The sequence below is a fragment of the Alexandromys fortis genome, unplaced genomic scaffold, assembly GCF_014885135.2.
Source record: "Alexandromys fortis isolate MF-2015 unplaced genomic scaffold, M_Fortis_MF-2015_v1.1 scaffold_1, whole genome shotgun sequence".
Taxonomy (NCBI): domain Eukaryota; kingdom Metazoa; phylum Chordata; class Mammalia; order Rodentia; family Cricetidae; genus Alexandromys; species Alexandromys fortis.
In genome coordinates, this window is record NW_026067927.1 from 13148222 (window position 1) to 13160932 (window position 12711).

Below are 12711 nucleotides of genomic sequence, written 5' to 3' on the forward strand. Positions count from 1 at the left end.
TGACTATAAAGTGGTCCGTGAGGGGAGGGAGAGGCAGGTCTCCCAGCAGGCCCCTCACACTTCCACCAGCTAGCTAGTCCTGGTCCTCATCTGTTCTATATGTAGGATGGCTAAGCAGACCCCCCGCCCCCAGTCACTGATAGCCAAGCTATAGCCAGCAAGAATCGCTTTCTCTTGTCTGTCTTGTAGGGCAGAGAGCGCCACGAAATTCAGACACCACTTCTATACCAACATCAGTGGATTGACGAGCTTCGGTGAGGTGAGGATTCTTGTACCATACCCTACCCTGTGTGTTTCCTGCAGATCCTTGTACACACCTTTGCTCCCTGACACCCTCTGTTCCCTCCCAAATCCAATTGTCCCTGCAGAAAGTAGTAGAAGAAATGAACCGCCTGGGCATGATGATAGACTTGTCCCACGGCTCAGACACCTTAGTGATGCGGACCCTGGAGGTGTCTCGGGCTCCTGTGATCTTCTCCCACTCAGCAGCTAGAGCTGTGTGCGACAATTTGCTGAATGTTCCTGATGACATCCTGCATCTTCTGGTGAGTAGCCAACTGGGCCCTCAAACCCAGGACTAAGTACACTTCATCTGAGAAACTCACTCTGTAGACCAAGATGGCTTTAGCTGCCTAGAACTCGCTCTGTAGGACAGACTGGCCTCGAACTCACAGAGATTCACCTGCCTCTGCCTACCAATGCTGGGATTAAAAGGCGTACATCGCCACTGCCTGACTTTTTCCATTTTTTGAGACAGGGTCTCATTATTTGACTCTGGAACTCGATATGTAAACCAGGATAGCCTTGAACTTGCAGAGATCTGCCTGCCTCTGCCTCACAAATGCTAGGATTAAAAGTGTGTGCCAAAACATTTGACTCATTTTGAGGGTCTTAAAGCCAAACATAATAACACATGCCTACAACCTCAGCACTTGAGAGGTTGAGGTAGGAGGATCATGAGTTGAGGCCAGCCTAGGCTACATAGCAAAATCCTATCTCAAAAATCCAAAAAGGAAGGAAAGAACGGGGACAAAAAAAGGGTCTTGTTTGTTTGTGGTAGGGTCTCTTACATAAATAGTCCTGTCCTGTCCTACCTGAACCTTATACTACCTCTGCCTTGGCCTTACATGTGCCATCATGTCTGACTGCGAGGAGAGTTGTGACCCTGAGTAAAGAAAGCTATTGGTTGACTAACCTTTCCTCCATCTTTTGAAACCAGGTCCAAATCAGTTTTACCCAGGGAGCCCCAAACCCAGGAGAAAACATTCTTCCAGCCCCTGCTAGATTGCTGCCCTGCAAGCGTCCCCCAGTGGGGCTGGCCTGACTGCCCCTTTGTCTATCCCTTTAGAAAAAGAACGGTGGCATTGTGATGGTGACACTGTCCATGGGGGTGCTACAGTGCAATCTGCTTGCTAATGTGTCCACTGTGGCAGGTGAGTCCCACCTCAACTCTTAATTTTATAACAACATTCCTGGGTATTTTCCCTGCCTGTATGTCTGTGTACCATGTGTCTCCCTGGTGCCCCATGGAGAAATGGAGGCTAGAGGGGATGCCAGGTCCCCTGGAACTGGAGTTACAGGGAGTTGTGAGCCACTATGTGGGTGCTGGGCATTGAACCTGGGACCCACCGAGCCATCTCTCTGCCCCGCCCCCACACAGACCTCAGCCCTGTGCAGTTCTGACTTGAACTCTAGCACATGCTGGGTAATGGCCGACCTTCCAGGGACTGTCAACTCAGCTTGTCACTGTCACCCAGATGTGAACTGGATAACTGGCCAGGACCCAACTTTCCACGTAGAAATGCTCCCAGTTGCTAACTCTTCTACCCACCCCTGCATTCTAGATCATTTTGACCACATCAGGACAGTCATTGGATCTGAATTCATTGGGATTGGTGGAGACTATGATGGATCTGGAAGGTGAATGTTATCCCTGGACTCCTCCTGGAGGCGGCGGCAGAGGTTGCAAGCCTCAGGTCCCCCATTCAAAAGTCGGCTCATCCTTCAAATCTCAACTACAAGCCCTGGTCTTCCAGTCCCCATCTCCTCTCCCACCCCTGAGCTAAAAGAATCTTGTTAATGCACCGCTGCCCATCCCAGCTCTGTTGTGGGCTGGGTATGGTCACAAGGACTCAGTCTTTAAAGAACTTCTAAAGTCGTGTTCACTAATCTAAAGAACTTGGCCCTTAGTTTTGGTCTTATGTGCCTGGGGCTGGTGGGATAGCAGGCGCTAGACCAGGTTTAGGGGCAAGGTCTCACGGTGGATATCTGCACAGGTTCCCTCAGGGCCTGGAGGACGTGTCTACATACCCAGTGCTCATAGAGGAGTTGCTGAGACGGGGCTGGGATGAACAGGAGCTGCAAGGTGTCCTTCGAGGAAACCTGCTGCGCGTCTTCAGAGAGGTGGAACAGGTACATGGGTTAAAAGCAAAGGATGGTGTATTAGTCATGCCTCTCTAAGGAACAGAACTGGTAGAGCATACACACGCATACATACACACGTTCATACACACATATGTGGGGTGGGGACATTTGTGCATGGTTTACAGGCTGTGGTCCAGGTAGTCCAGCAATGGCTGTCTCCTGTTGGAAAGGCCAAGAGTGGAGTAGTTGTTTAGTCCATAAGACTTGGTTGTCTCAGAAGTCTCAGTCTAGTGCTGAAGTCCCAGAGGATTCCTGGAGAGATGCTGGTCTTCAGTATATGAGAATCCCAAAGAAGTAGGCTCTAATCCTAGGGAAAGAATACCTCAGCAACAGGGTAGATGAGCCCTCTAGCTAGTGAGGGCAAGCAGGCAAAAAGCAAAAACTCCTCCTTCCATATTCTTTTATTCGGGCAGTCACCACGTATTGGCCAGGATTTAGGGGGTGGTTCTTCCTACCTAAGATTATCCAATCAAAAAAAAAAATCTCTGGTGCTGGGTAATAGTGACACACAGCTTTAATCCCAGGCAGAGGCAGGTGGATCTCTGTGTTCAAAGTCAGCCTAGTCCATAGAGTGAGTTCCAGGACAGCCAGGGCTACAGAGAGAAACCCTGTCTCAAAAAACTAAAAAACAAAACAAATAAACAAACAAAAACCCAAAAATTAAAAAAAAAAGACTGAAAAAGAAAAGAAAATCTCTGAAGGTGATAGAGGTGGCTCAGCAGTTAAAAGAGAGCACTGGCTGCTCTTCCAGAGGACCCAGGTTCAATTCCCAGCAGCCACATGGCAGCTCACAGCTGTCTGTAACTCCAGTTCCAAAGGATTGCACAGATTCCTCACACAGACATACATTCAAGCAAAACACCAGTGCACATAAAATAAAAATAACTAAGTCATTAACAATGTGAAGAAAGAAAGAAGAAATCTCTCACAGGATTGCCCAGTTGTTTGGGTTTTACTTGATTACAATTTAAGTCAGGTTAACAATCAGGATTGGCCGTCACTAGTTGGTGGTGGTGGCACTACCTAGGCCTTTAACCCTAGCATTTGGAGGCAGAGGCAGGCAGGTCTCTTGAGTTCAAAGTCAGCCTGGTCTATAGAGTGAGTTCCAAGATAGCCAGGACTACGCAGAAACCTTGTTTCAAAAAATAAACAAAAAAACGGGAGGTGGGGGGAGAAGAAAGACTGACCGCAGATAGGTCGTTCACTAGTGGAGCATGGGAGGGGTGGGAGTGTCTGTTACTGTGACTCCTTCCCTCAGGTGAGAGAGAGAAGCCTGGGACGGAGCCCTGTGGAGGTCAAGTTTCCAGACAGGCAGCTGAGTAGCACCTGCCACTCACACGTCTTGTCTCAGCCCCAGGAGAAGCACTGGGACTCACAGTTCAAGGTGACCAAGAGGCCAACTAATCAGGTCCTCCGGAGGGCCTCAGGAGCTCCCCCATGCCGCGTTTCAGGCCTCATGGCTACTGTCACCTCCCTAGCCCTCGTCCTTTGGCTTTGGTGATCTGGCCACAGATCAATGTGGCAAAATCCACAAAGTTCCCCTCCTCACTGCCCAGGCCTGAGTTTATTTTGAGAATAAATATTTAAAACATTGAGCCAAGAGTTCAGTGCCTTTCTTTATTGTTGGGATTAGGGTCAGAGAACCCTTGGTGAGGGAACCTGCAGCCGTGGTCCTCTGGACAGGCAGAGACAATTCACCATATCCTGAAAGCTGGAGCCCATACAACAGTGTAACCAAGGATCACGGGGACGGTAAATTAGGGTCCCTCTGAAAGGTTATATTTTTGTTCGTTTTAGGGGTTTATTTGTTTTGTTTTGGAGACCAGTGTAGCACAAATTCTAATTGGTCTTAATAATAAAAACCCGGAGTCAGCTAAGGGGACAGGGGGGCAGGGGGAGAGGCAGGGGTGAAAGCTAAAAGATCAGAGAAGCCACTAGAGTTCTTACCTCTACCAATGCTCAGACCAAAGGGACAATCCTGTCCCTATGAATCCTCCTGTGTGTGCATTTGTGTGTGTGTGCGTGCGCGTGTTCGTGCTTGTGCACGCGCTCCAACTCCCCATCCCATTCTCCCCCTTTACATTCCTCTCTCCGCCCAGCCATATCACTACTGTGTGAGTCACTACAGCCTGTCTCTTTCTCTCTGAGACTGGATCAGTCTAGTGTGGCTCAGCATGGCCTTGAATTCACAGAACCTCTTGTCTCCTGAGTGCTGGGATTAAAGACCTGTGCCACCACTGCCTGGTCTCTATGGCTAACTTGTGGCTTAGTGCTTCACTCTGATCTTCAGGCAAGCTTTATTTGTTAGATCACAAATACCACCACAGACCAAGTCTGTGTTGCCTAAGCTGGCCTGGAACTCCTGGGCTCAAGTGATCCTCCTTCCTCTGCCATCCAAGGGCTAGAATTTTGAGTATGTGCCATCCCGCCTAGCTTTCTGGTTTTCTTTACTCCATATAAAAATCACCCTGGCAGCCGGGCGGTGGTGGCGCATGCCTTTAATCCCAGCACTCGGGAGGCAGAGACAGGTGGATCTCTGTGAGTTCGAGGTCAGCCTGGTCTACAAGAGCTAGATCCAGGACAGGAACCAAAAGCTACGGAGAAACCCTGTCTCGAAAAATCAAAAAAAAAAAAAAAATCACCCTGGCAGCATTCAGGAAACAGAAGCAGGCATATCTCTGTAACTTCAAGGTTTGAGGCCAGTCTGGTCTATATAGAAAGTTCTAGGCCGCTGGGCGGTGGTGGCGCACACCTTTAATCCCAGCACTCAGGAGGCAGAGGCAGGCGGATCTCTGTGAGTTCGAGACCAGCCTGGTCTACAAGAGCTAGTTCCAGGACAGGCTCCAAAGCCACAGAGAAACCCTGTCTCGAAAAACCAAAAAAAAAAAAAAAAAGAAAGTTCTAGGTCAGCCAGGGCTGCATAGTGAGACTCTCTCAAATAAATATCAGTCCTGGTCCATGTATGATGACTCAAGCCTCTAATCCTAAAGGCAAGATCATCCACAAATTTAAGGCCAGACCTGTCTATTCCAGGCCAGCTAGGGATACATAATAAGACCCTTCATAAAAAAAAAAAAAAAAAAAACAAAACAAAAAAAAAACAAGAAAATTCTACAAGATGATTATAGGAAAACAGTTCCGACCTGAATGTGGAGATGCTGGACAGAAAAAGCAGGAAGAACTGTTTTTGCCCAGGTGAGGTGCAGGACTGACTGTCCTGAGTGTTGCAGTTGGTGAGGGGCAGGGACAGTTCTGTTCTCATGCCCCCGGGATTGCTTTCCTGCCTCTCATGAGTGGCAAGGGTTGGGGATGAGGGCATACTTCCCTTACCCTTGCCGTTCCGTGGCATGCGAGGGAGGAGGCAGGGGCAGCTCTCCTGCTCTCACGCCCACAGGCCTAGCCTACCTGTGCCCTTGCCTACAGGGTCAGCTCTGGTGTGCTGCCCAGGTGAAGTGCCATGCCCACTCTCCCATGTGCTGCCGCTGGGGGTGGGGCAGGCCCAGTTCTCCCATTCTCATGGCCCCGGGGCCACCTCTCTCCCCTGCCGCAGTTGGCAGGGGTGAGGAGAGAGAGGACATTTTAGTTCCTCATTCATGCCACCATACGACAGACGAAGAGGGGCAGACTCGGGCCTCCCGTTCTCATGCTCCCCAGGCCTGCTCACCTCTGCCCCTTCCAGCAGGGCCAGCTCTATTATCAGGTCAGCAGGAAAAGTGCAGGGCCTTCTCTCCTCGGTGCTGCTGCCAGCAAGGGCAGGACCAAGTCTGCGCAGCCCTCTCTTCACTGATTTTGGTGATAACAGGAGCCACAGGAGACATGGTCTCTAGCAGTAGTCTAGGCCTAGGCGGCATCGTGGTCCTGGGTCGCAGCGTAGGCTACTCAGATCTGCATGGCCCTGGCAGAGGCTCAACCTTTAGACACTAACCTGGCCCCAGGTGGTCACCCAGGTCCCTGACGATCTAGTGGCATCAATACAGATCCCTGCTGTGATCGAACCATGGACCCAGACATGGTCGTGAGCAGCACCTGGGCTCAGATGTCACCATGGTCCCAGTTGGCAGTGCAGGTCAACTTAGATCACCCAACAGCAGCATGGAGCCCCCACAGCCCCACGTGTGGCCCAGATCCCAGGCATCTGCACTAACTAACATTGACGGCAACAGGAGCCTCAGACACCAACACGGGTCCTGTCTGTGTCAGGGCCACAGACAGCTCAGGCCCGTACACCCCGGCCCCAGGAGGCAACACATGTTACTCAGGTCTGTATGGGCCTAGCAGCAGCATAGCCCTCGGGCACCAAGAAGGCCATGGATGGAAGCCCAGATCCTGGGCATCAGTGTGGCCTTTGGTGGCAATGTAGGCCTCAGACAGCACAGACTCAGGCTGAGGTAGGATCATGGACCCAGACATGGTCCTTGGCAATAGTCTGGGGTCAGATGTCAGCATGACCCTAGTTGGTACTGCAGATCACCCAGATTGGCATGGTCCAAGTAGTGGCATGGCCCCGAAAGCCAGCATTTATCCAGGTGGCAGCCCAGACCCCAGGTATCCACTTAGCCTTTGACAGAAAGAGGATACATGGACATAGACCCACACCCTGACTGCGGTGGGGTCACGAACCCAGACGTGGCTCATGGCCACATTTTGGGACCAGACAACACCATGACTCCAGGTGGCAGCATGGGCCACCCAGGTCTATATGACCTGGACAACAGTTTGATCAGGTTTCAGCCTGAACTGCGACCTCTTCATGGCATCATGGATATCAACTCAGAGTCCAGCTGCCATAGAGCCATGGACCCAGACATGACCCCTGGCAGCAGTCTGGGCTGGGCATCACAATGGTCCTAGTTGGCAACACAGGAGTACTCCATCCGTATGGCCCCTGTGGAGGGACATCCTTTGGACACCACTTTGGTCACAGGTAGTGGCCCAGACTCCAGGTGTCCACAGCGCCATTGGTGATAGCAGTCTGGCTAATAAATTTTTAAAAGCAGAGCCAAATGTGGCATTTACCTTTAATGTTATCACTCAGGAGGCTGAGGCAGGGGGATCTTTCTGAGTTTGAAGCCAGCCTGGTCTACATAGTGAGATCTAGAAGAGCTAGGGCCACAAAGAGAGACCCTGTCTCATGCCACATAAAAACAAACAAAACTGCAGCCCATGGTGACACCATGCCTTTAACCCCCCACGAGGGAGACAGAGGCAGGCAGATCTCTGTGAATTTGATGCCAGGCTGGTTTATAACAGGTTAGCCAGGGCTGTTAGACAGAAAAAATCCTGTCTCGCCAAACAAACAATACAAAAAAATTTTAAAACCAGACGTGATGGTGGTGCATGCCTTTAGTTCCAGCACTTGGGAGGCAAGTGGATCTATGTGAGTTCCTGGTCTACAGAGGACAGCCAGGACTACACAGAGAAACCCTGTCTTTAAAAAGCAAAAAAACAAAAACAAAGCAAAACAACCAGGCCAGGTGTGCAGTCCACAATACCTCTAATAAACACCTCTAATGGCACCACTTGGAGGCTGAGGAAAGTGGTGCACAATGAGTTTCAGGCCAGAAAGGCTACACAGAGAAATCCTGTCTCAAAAAAAAAAAAAAAAAAAAAAAAAAAAAAAAAAAATTCAGGGCTGGTAAGATTACCCATCAGACTTAACCAAGTAAGTCTGGAGACCTGAGTTTGACCCCCAGGACCCCTGGAAAAGCAGAGGAGAGAACTGATGTCAGAAAGTTGTCCTTTGACCTCCACAGTTGCACCGTCATACATGCATACATATGCATGCATCTGTCATACTTACATACACGGGCACAGCATTTTAAAAACATTGGGAAGATGTTTAAATAGAAACTTTACAAGAAAAGAAATCAAATTTCCCAGTAATAATATAAAGAGGTATTAGTCATTAGGAAGCCCAAGATGAAAGTTCTACATTGCTGGGGTGTATCTCAGTGGTAGAGCATAGGTTTAGCAAGGGTGAAGCTCTAGGCTCAGGTCCCAACACTTAAAAACAAATTCAGCATCTTAGTTACTGTTCTATTACTGCAAAGAGATGCTGTGGCCAAGGCAACGCTTTTAAGAGAAAGCATTTAACTGGGGGCTGGCTTACAGTTTAGAGGGTGGGTCCACCCTCGTCATGGTGGGAAGCAGACAGGCACAGCACTGGGGCAGTAACTGAAAGCTTTACCTCCTGATCTGAGGCAGCAGGCAGAGACAGTGAGCCCACCTGATAAGGGCTATTTAAACCTCAGCCCTCCTCCAGTGACACACCTCCAATAACAAGGCCACACCCCCTAGTTCTTCCAGAACAGCTCCACTTCCTGCTGACTTAACACTCAAACACGTGAGGTGAAGCAGGCAAGGTGGCACACCCTTTAATCCCAGCACTGCGGAGGCAGAGGCAGGTGGATCTCTGTGAGTTCAAGGCCAGTCTGGTCTGCCCAGTGAGTTCCTGGACTTCCAGGAACTGCTACAGAGAGAAACCCTGTCTTGAAAAAAAACAAAAACAAAAACAAAAACAAACAAACAAAAAACTATATATGAGCTTATGGGGCCATTCTCATTCACACCACAACACCCAGCCTGTGAGCTTCCTTCTACAGCACACTAGCCCACTTCCACTTTCCTTTCTTAATAAACTACCCCTCATAATGAAGGTGCCTAGGATTCAACACAGTAAAACCTTTTATATCAATGCTTTAAAAAAAATAGATTAACCCACTTACAGCAGGCTTTGGATGTCTCAAATAGCATCTCTCTTTTTTTAAATTTATTTTATTATTTTATGTTCACTGGTGTGAGGGTCAGATGCTCTGGAGCTGGAGTTACAGGCAGTTGTGAGCTGTCATGTGGGTGCTGGCAACTGAACTCAGGACCCCTGGAAGAGCAGCCAGTGCTCTTAACTGCTGACATCTCTCCAGTCCCACAGCTTTTTAAAAAAAATTATTAATTATATTAATATATTACACATTATATGTTATTGTATATATAATATATAATGTATTACATATTATATGTTATTATATTATATGGTATATATGACCAAAGCTCATCACAGTTTGTTTTTGTTTGTTTGTTTATTGCTTTGGAGTTTTTTTGTGTAGGTCTGGCTGTCCTAAAACTCACTCTGTAAACCAGGCTGGCCTCAAACTCACTAAGATCCACCCGCCTCTGCCTTCAAAGTGCTGTAATTAAAGGTGTGCACCATCACCGCCCAGAATTTTTTTTAAAAAAATATAACTGCTGGAGATTAAACTTAGGTCCTCATGTTTGCAAGGTATGCTTGTTAACTTCCTTTGTGCTGTGAGGAAATCCCTGACAAGCATTTTAAGAATCGTTTACTTCAGGTCACAGTTCCAGGGTACACTACAGTCTAGCATGGTAGAGCAGTCACAGGGGCAGGAGAAACTTGAGGAAGCTGGTCACAATACATTTACAGTCAGGAAACAGGAAACTAGATGATAGTAATCAATCTGCTTTCTTCTTCTTTTTTTGGGGTGTGTGTGTGTGTGGTTTGAGACAGGGTTTCCCTGCGTAACAGTCCTGGCTATCCTGGAACTTGCTCTGTAGACCAGGTTGTCCCCAAACTCACAGAGAGTCACCTACCTCTGCCGCCAAAATGCGGGGATTAAAGGCAAGTGCCACCACGCCTAGCACTGCTTTCTTCTGGTGTAGTCCAGGACCAAAGCTCATAGAATGGCCCCGCCAACAATTAAAGTGGACCTTTTCACTGCAGAGTCCTCCTAGACTAGTTAGTTCCTCACGTGACTAGAGGCCATCCTAATGTAGATAATCTCCCCCAGGTGTGCCCAGAGGCTTGCTGCCTGCGTGATTCTAAACTAAATATTTAAGGCAAGCTCTTTACCAACTAAACTATCTCCCCAGCCCACCAATAACTTTTGATATAGTCACAGGTTGTATGACCATTCTTTCTACCAAGTTCCATAATATTCTATTCATGATGAGAGGAAACTACCATTAAACAGTTACTCTTGGGCTGGAGAGATGGTTCATCGGTTAAGAGTACTGACTGCTCTTCCAGAGCAGTTCAATTTCCAGCAACCACATGGTGGCTCACAACCATCTATAATGAGATCTGGGGCTCTCTTCTGGCCTACAGGCAGGATACTGTATAAATAAATAATCTTTAAAAAAAAAAGGGGGGGGGGAACCAGTTACTCTCTGCTTCCTTCCTTCATTTCCACTCAACTGTCAATCTGATTTTTGTCTCTGAGTATTCTTGGGATTTCTTTTTTTTTCTTTTGTTTTAGTTTGGTTTGGGTTTTGTTTGTTTGTTTGTTTGTTTGTTTTTTTGTATTGTCAAGACAGGGTTTCTCTGTAGCTTTGAAGCCTGTCCTGGAACTCACTCTGTAGTCCAGGCTGGCCTCAAATTTACAGAGGCCCTCCTGTCTCTCCCTCCCGAGTGCTGGGATTAAAGGTGTGCACCATCACTACCCAACTTCTAGGTATTTCTTACAGGTGGAATCTTATGCTCTGTGACTCCTGTTGAGTGTCTTTATCTTAGGATAAGGTTCGGGAAGCTCATCCCCAGGTCGGCTTCAAACTCCTTATGTAGCCAAGGATAACTGAACTTCTGAGCCTCCAGCCTCTACCTCTGGCCTAAGTGCTGAGATCACAAGCAGGCACCACTTCCTCCGCCCCGGTCTTATGTAGTATGCACTCTACCAAGTGATCTACATCTTGAACTCACTTTTTGTTTCTTTGAGACAGGGTTTTATACATAGCCCAGGCTGTCCTCAAACTCCTTCTCATTCTGCTGAGTTCTGAGAATGCAACTTTTTTTTTCTCTAGTTTAATTTCGTTTTCTGGGACTTTTATTAGTCAGGTGTTAGGGTTTCTGTTTGTAATCCTCTATCCCCTCCCTCAACCCCCACCCTGGGACTTACTATGTAGACAAGGCTGACCTGCCCCTGCCTCTCTAGTGCTCAGATTAAAGGTACCAGGTGCTGGAAAGAAGACTGGACACTTAAGAGCCCTTGCTGTCACTGGTGGTGGTGGCGCATGCCTTTAATCCCAGCACTTGGGAGGTAGGCAGATCTGTGAGTTTGAGGTCAGCTTGTCTATTAAGCGAATTCCAGGTCAGCCAGGGCTACACAGAGAAGCAAAACAAACAAAACGATGAAAAGATGAGTGTCGCCATGCCTGGTGTGTGTGTGTGTGTGTGTGTGTGTGAACTCCGGCTTGCTGGAGCTTGAGGAGGCCAGAGGGCATCGGATCCCTTGGAGCTGGAGTTACAGGCAGCCGAGAGCCACCTGATACGGGTGGATACTGGGAACTGAATTTGGGGTCTGCCCTAAGCTCTTCAAACGCTCTTAAACACTGAGCCATCTCTATGGCAGAGAGCGCAGCATGCGGAGAGCAGAGAAAAGCCCGGTTGGAAAGCAGTGAAGGGTGAGGAGAGGGAGGCCGGGTAGCAGCCTAGAAAAGCAGAGCAGGGTTAGAAGGTAGACTGCTCCAGGCGAGGGGAGGGTCCTACCGGGCATGTAGACCTTGAGCGGGCCGGCCCACCCACCGAGTTAGAGTTGGGATTGGACAGCGGCCGGTCGGGCGCGGATCCTACGATCAGCCCACGTTTTAAAGGCTGTTCAAGCCAGAAAGGGGGAGAAGAAAGGAGATAGACTGGAAAGATGAGTCCTGAGGCTTTCTGATAGGAGAGAAGAAGGGAGGAGAGAGAAAAAGAGGCCGAAAGGACAACCCAGAAAGATAAAAATTCTCAAGTAAAGGCAACTAGATAAGTTATCTGAATGTGAAAGAAGGTAGCGCCAAGAAAGGAAAGGGCTTGGGGTGCAGAACCGCCGGAAGGCGAGGCTGTGAAGGAGCAAGTTCAAATGAGATAGTTGGGCTAACCTCAAGTGTCAAACAGGGCCGGGCGGGTGCCACTTCTGCCGAGGGTGTAGCGGCCTTCCAGAGGAGAGGCTGCAGCAGCAGGACTGAGGGCAGAGACTGTGCTTCCGCCGGGATCTGGCTACCAGAAACACGAGCGAGAAATGATGGAAACGGACGAGTGTGTATGTAGGGTGATGAGCGACTCGGGGATGTTAGGGGTGGCCACTGAGACACTGGGCGGGCCCTGCCTTCCCTTCCCGCTAAGTAACAGAATAGTGATTGAGAACTCACCAACTCCAAGGCGCAGAGCCAGCGCACCCTGCGCCCCGTCTACCGCCATAAAGCCCCTAAATTAAGTGGAAACGACTTTCCCTCACTTTATAAGTATCTCATCTAGGGCTCAGAGAGGGCAATCCCTGAACCAAAGTCACACAGGAACCC

At 48.9% G+C, this 12711-nt stretch overlaps 1 protein-coding gene and 1 long non-coding RNA gene across 2 annotated transcripts in view; one reads left to right on the forward strand and one right to left on the reverse strand.

The window, feature by feature from the left end:
- The window catches only part of LOC126502619 (dipeptidase 3-like), a 5973-nt gene extending 1954 nt beyond the window's left edge, over positions 1-4019 (forward strand). Inside the window, exons 5-10 of the mRNA XM_050143779.1 lie at positions 190-259; positions 369-545; positions 1349-1433; positions 1845-1920; positions 2277-2412; positions 3683-4019. Of these exons, the coding sequence (XP_049999736.1) occupies positions 190-259; positions 369-545; positions 1349-1433; positions 1845-1920; positions 2277-2412; positions 3683-3925 (787 nt within the window). The 3' untranslated portion in view covers positions 3926-4019. The remainder of the gene's footprint in view (positions 1-189; positions 260-368; positions 546-1348; positions 1434-1844; positions 1921-2276; positions 2413-3682) is intronic.
- LOC126502624 (uncharacterized) overlaps positions 1-12447 on the reverse strand; it is a 12503-nt gene extending 56 nt beyond the window's left edge. The window contains exons 1-2 of the long non-coding RNA XR_007591989.1: positions 12292-12447; positions 2311-2393 (exon numbers count right to left, since the gene is read on the reverse strand). This is a non-coding gene — a long non-coding RNA (uncharacterized lncRNA). The remainder of the gene's footprint in view (positions 1-2310; positions 2394-12291) is intronic.
- Positions 12448-12711: the final 264 nt, after the last annotated feature.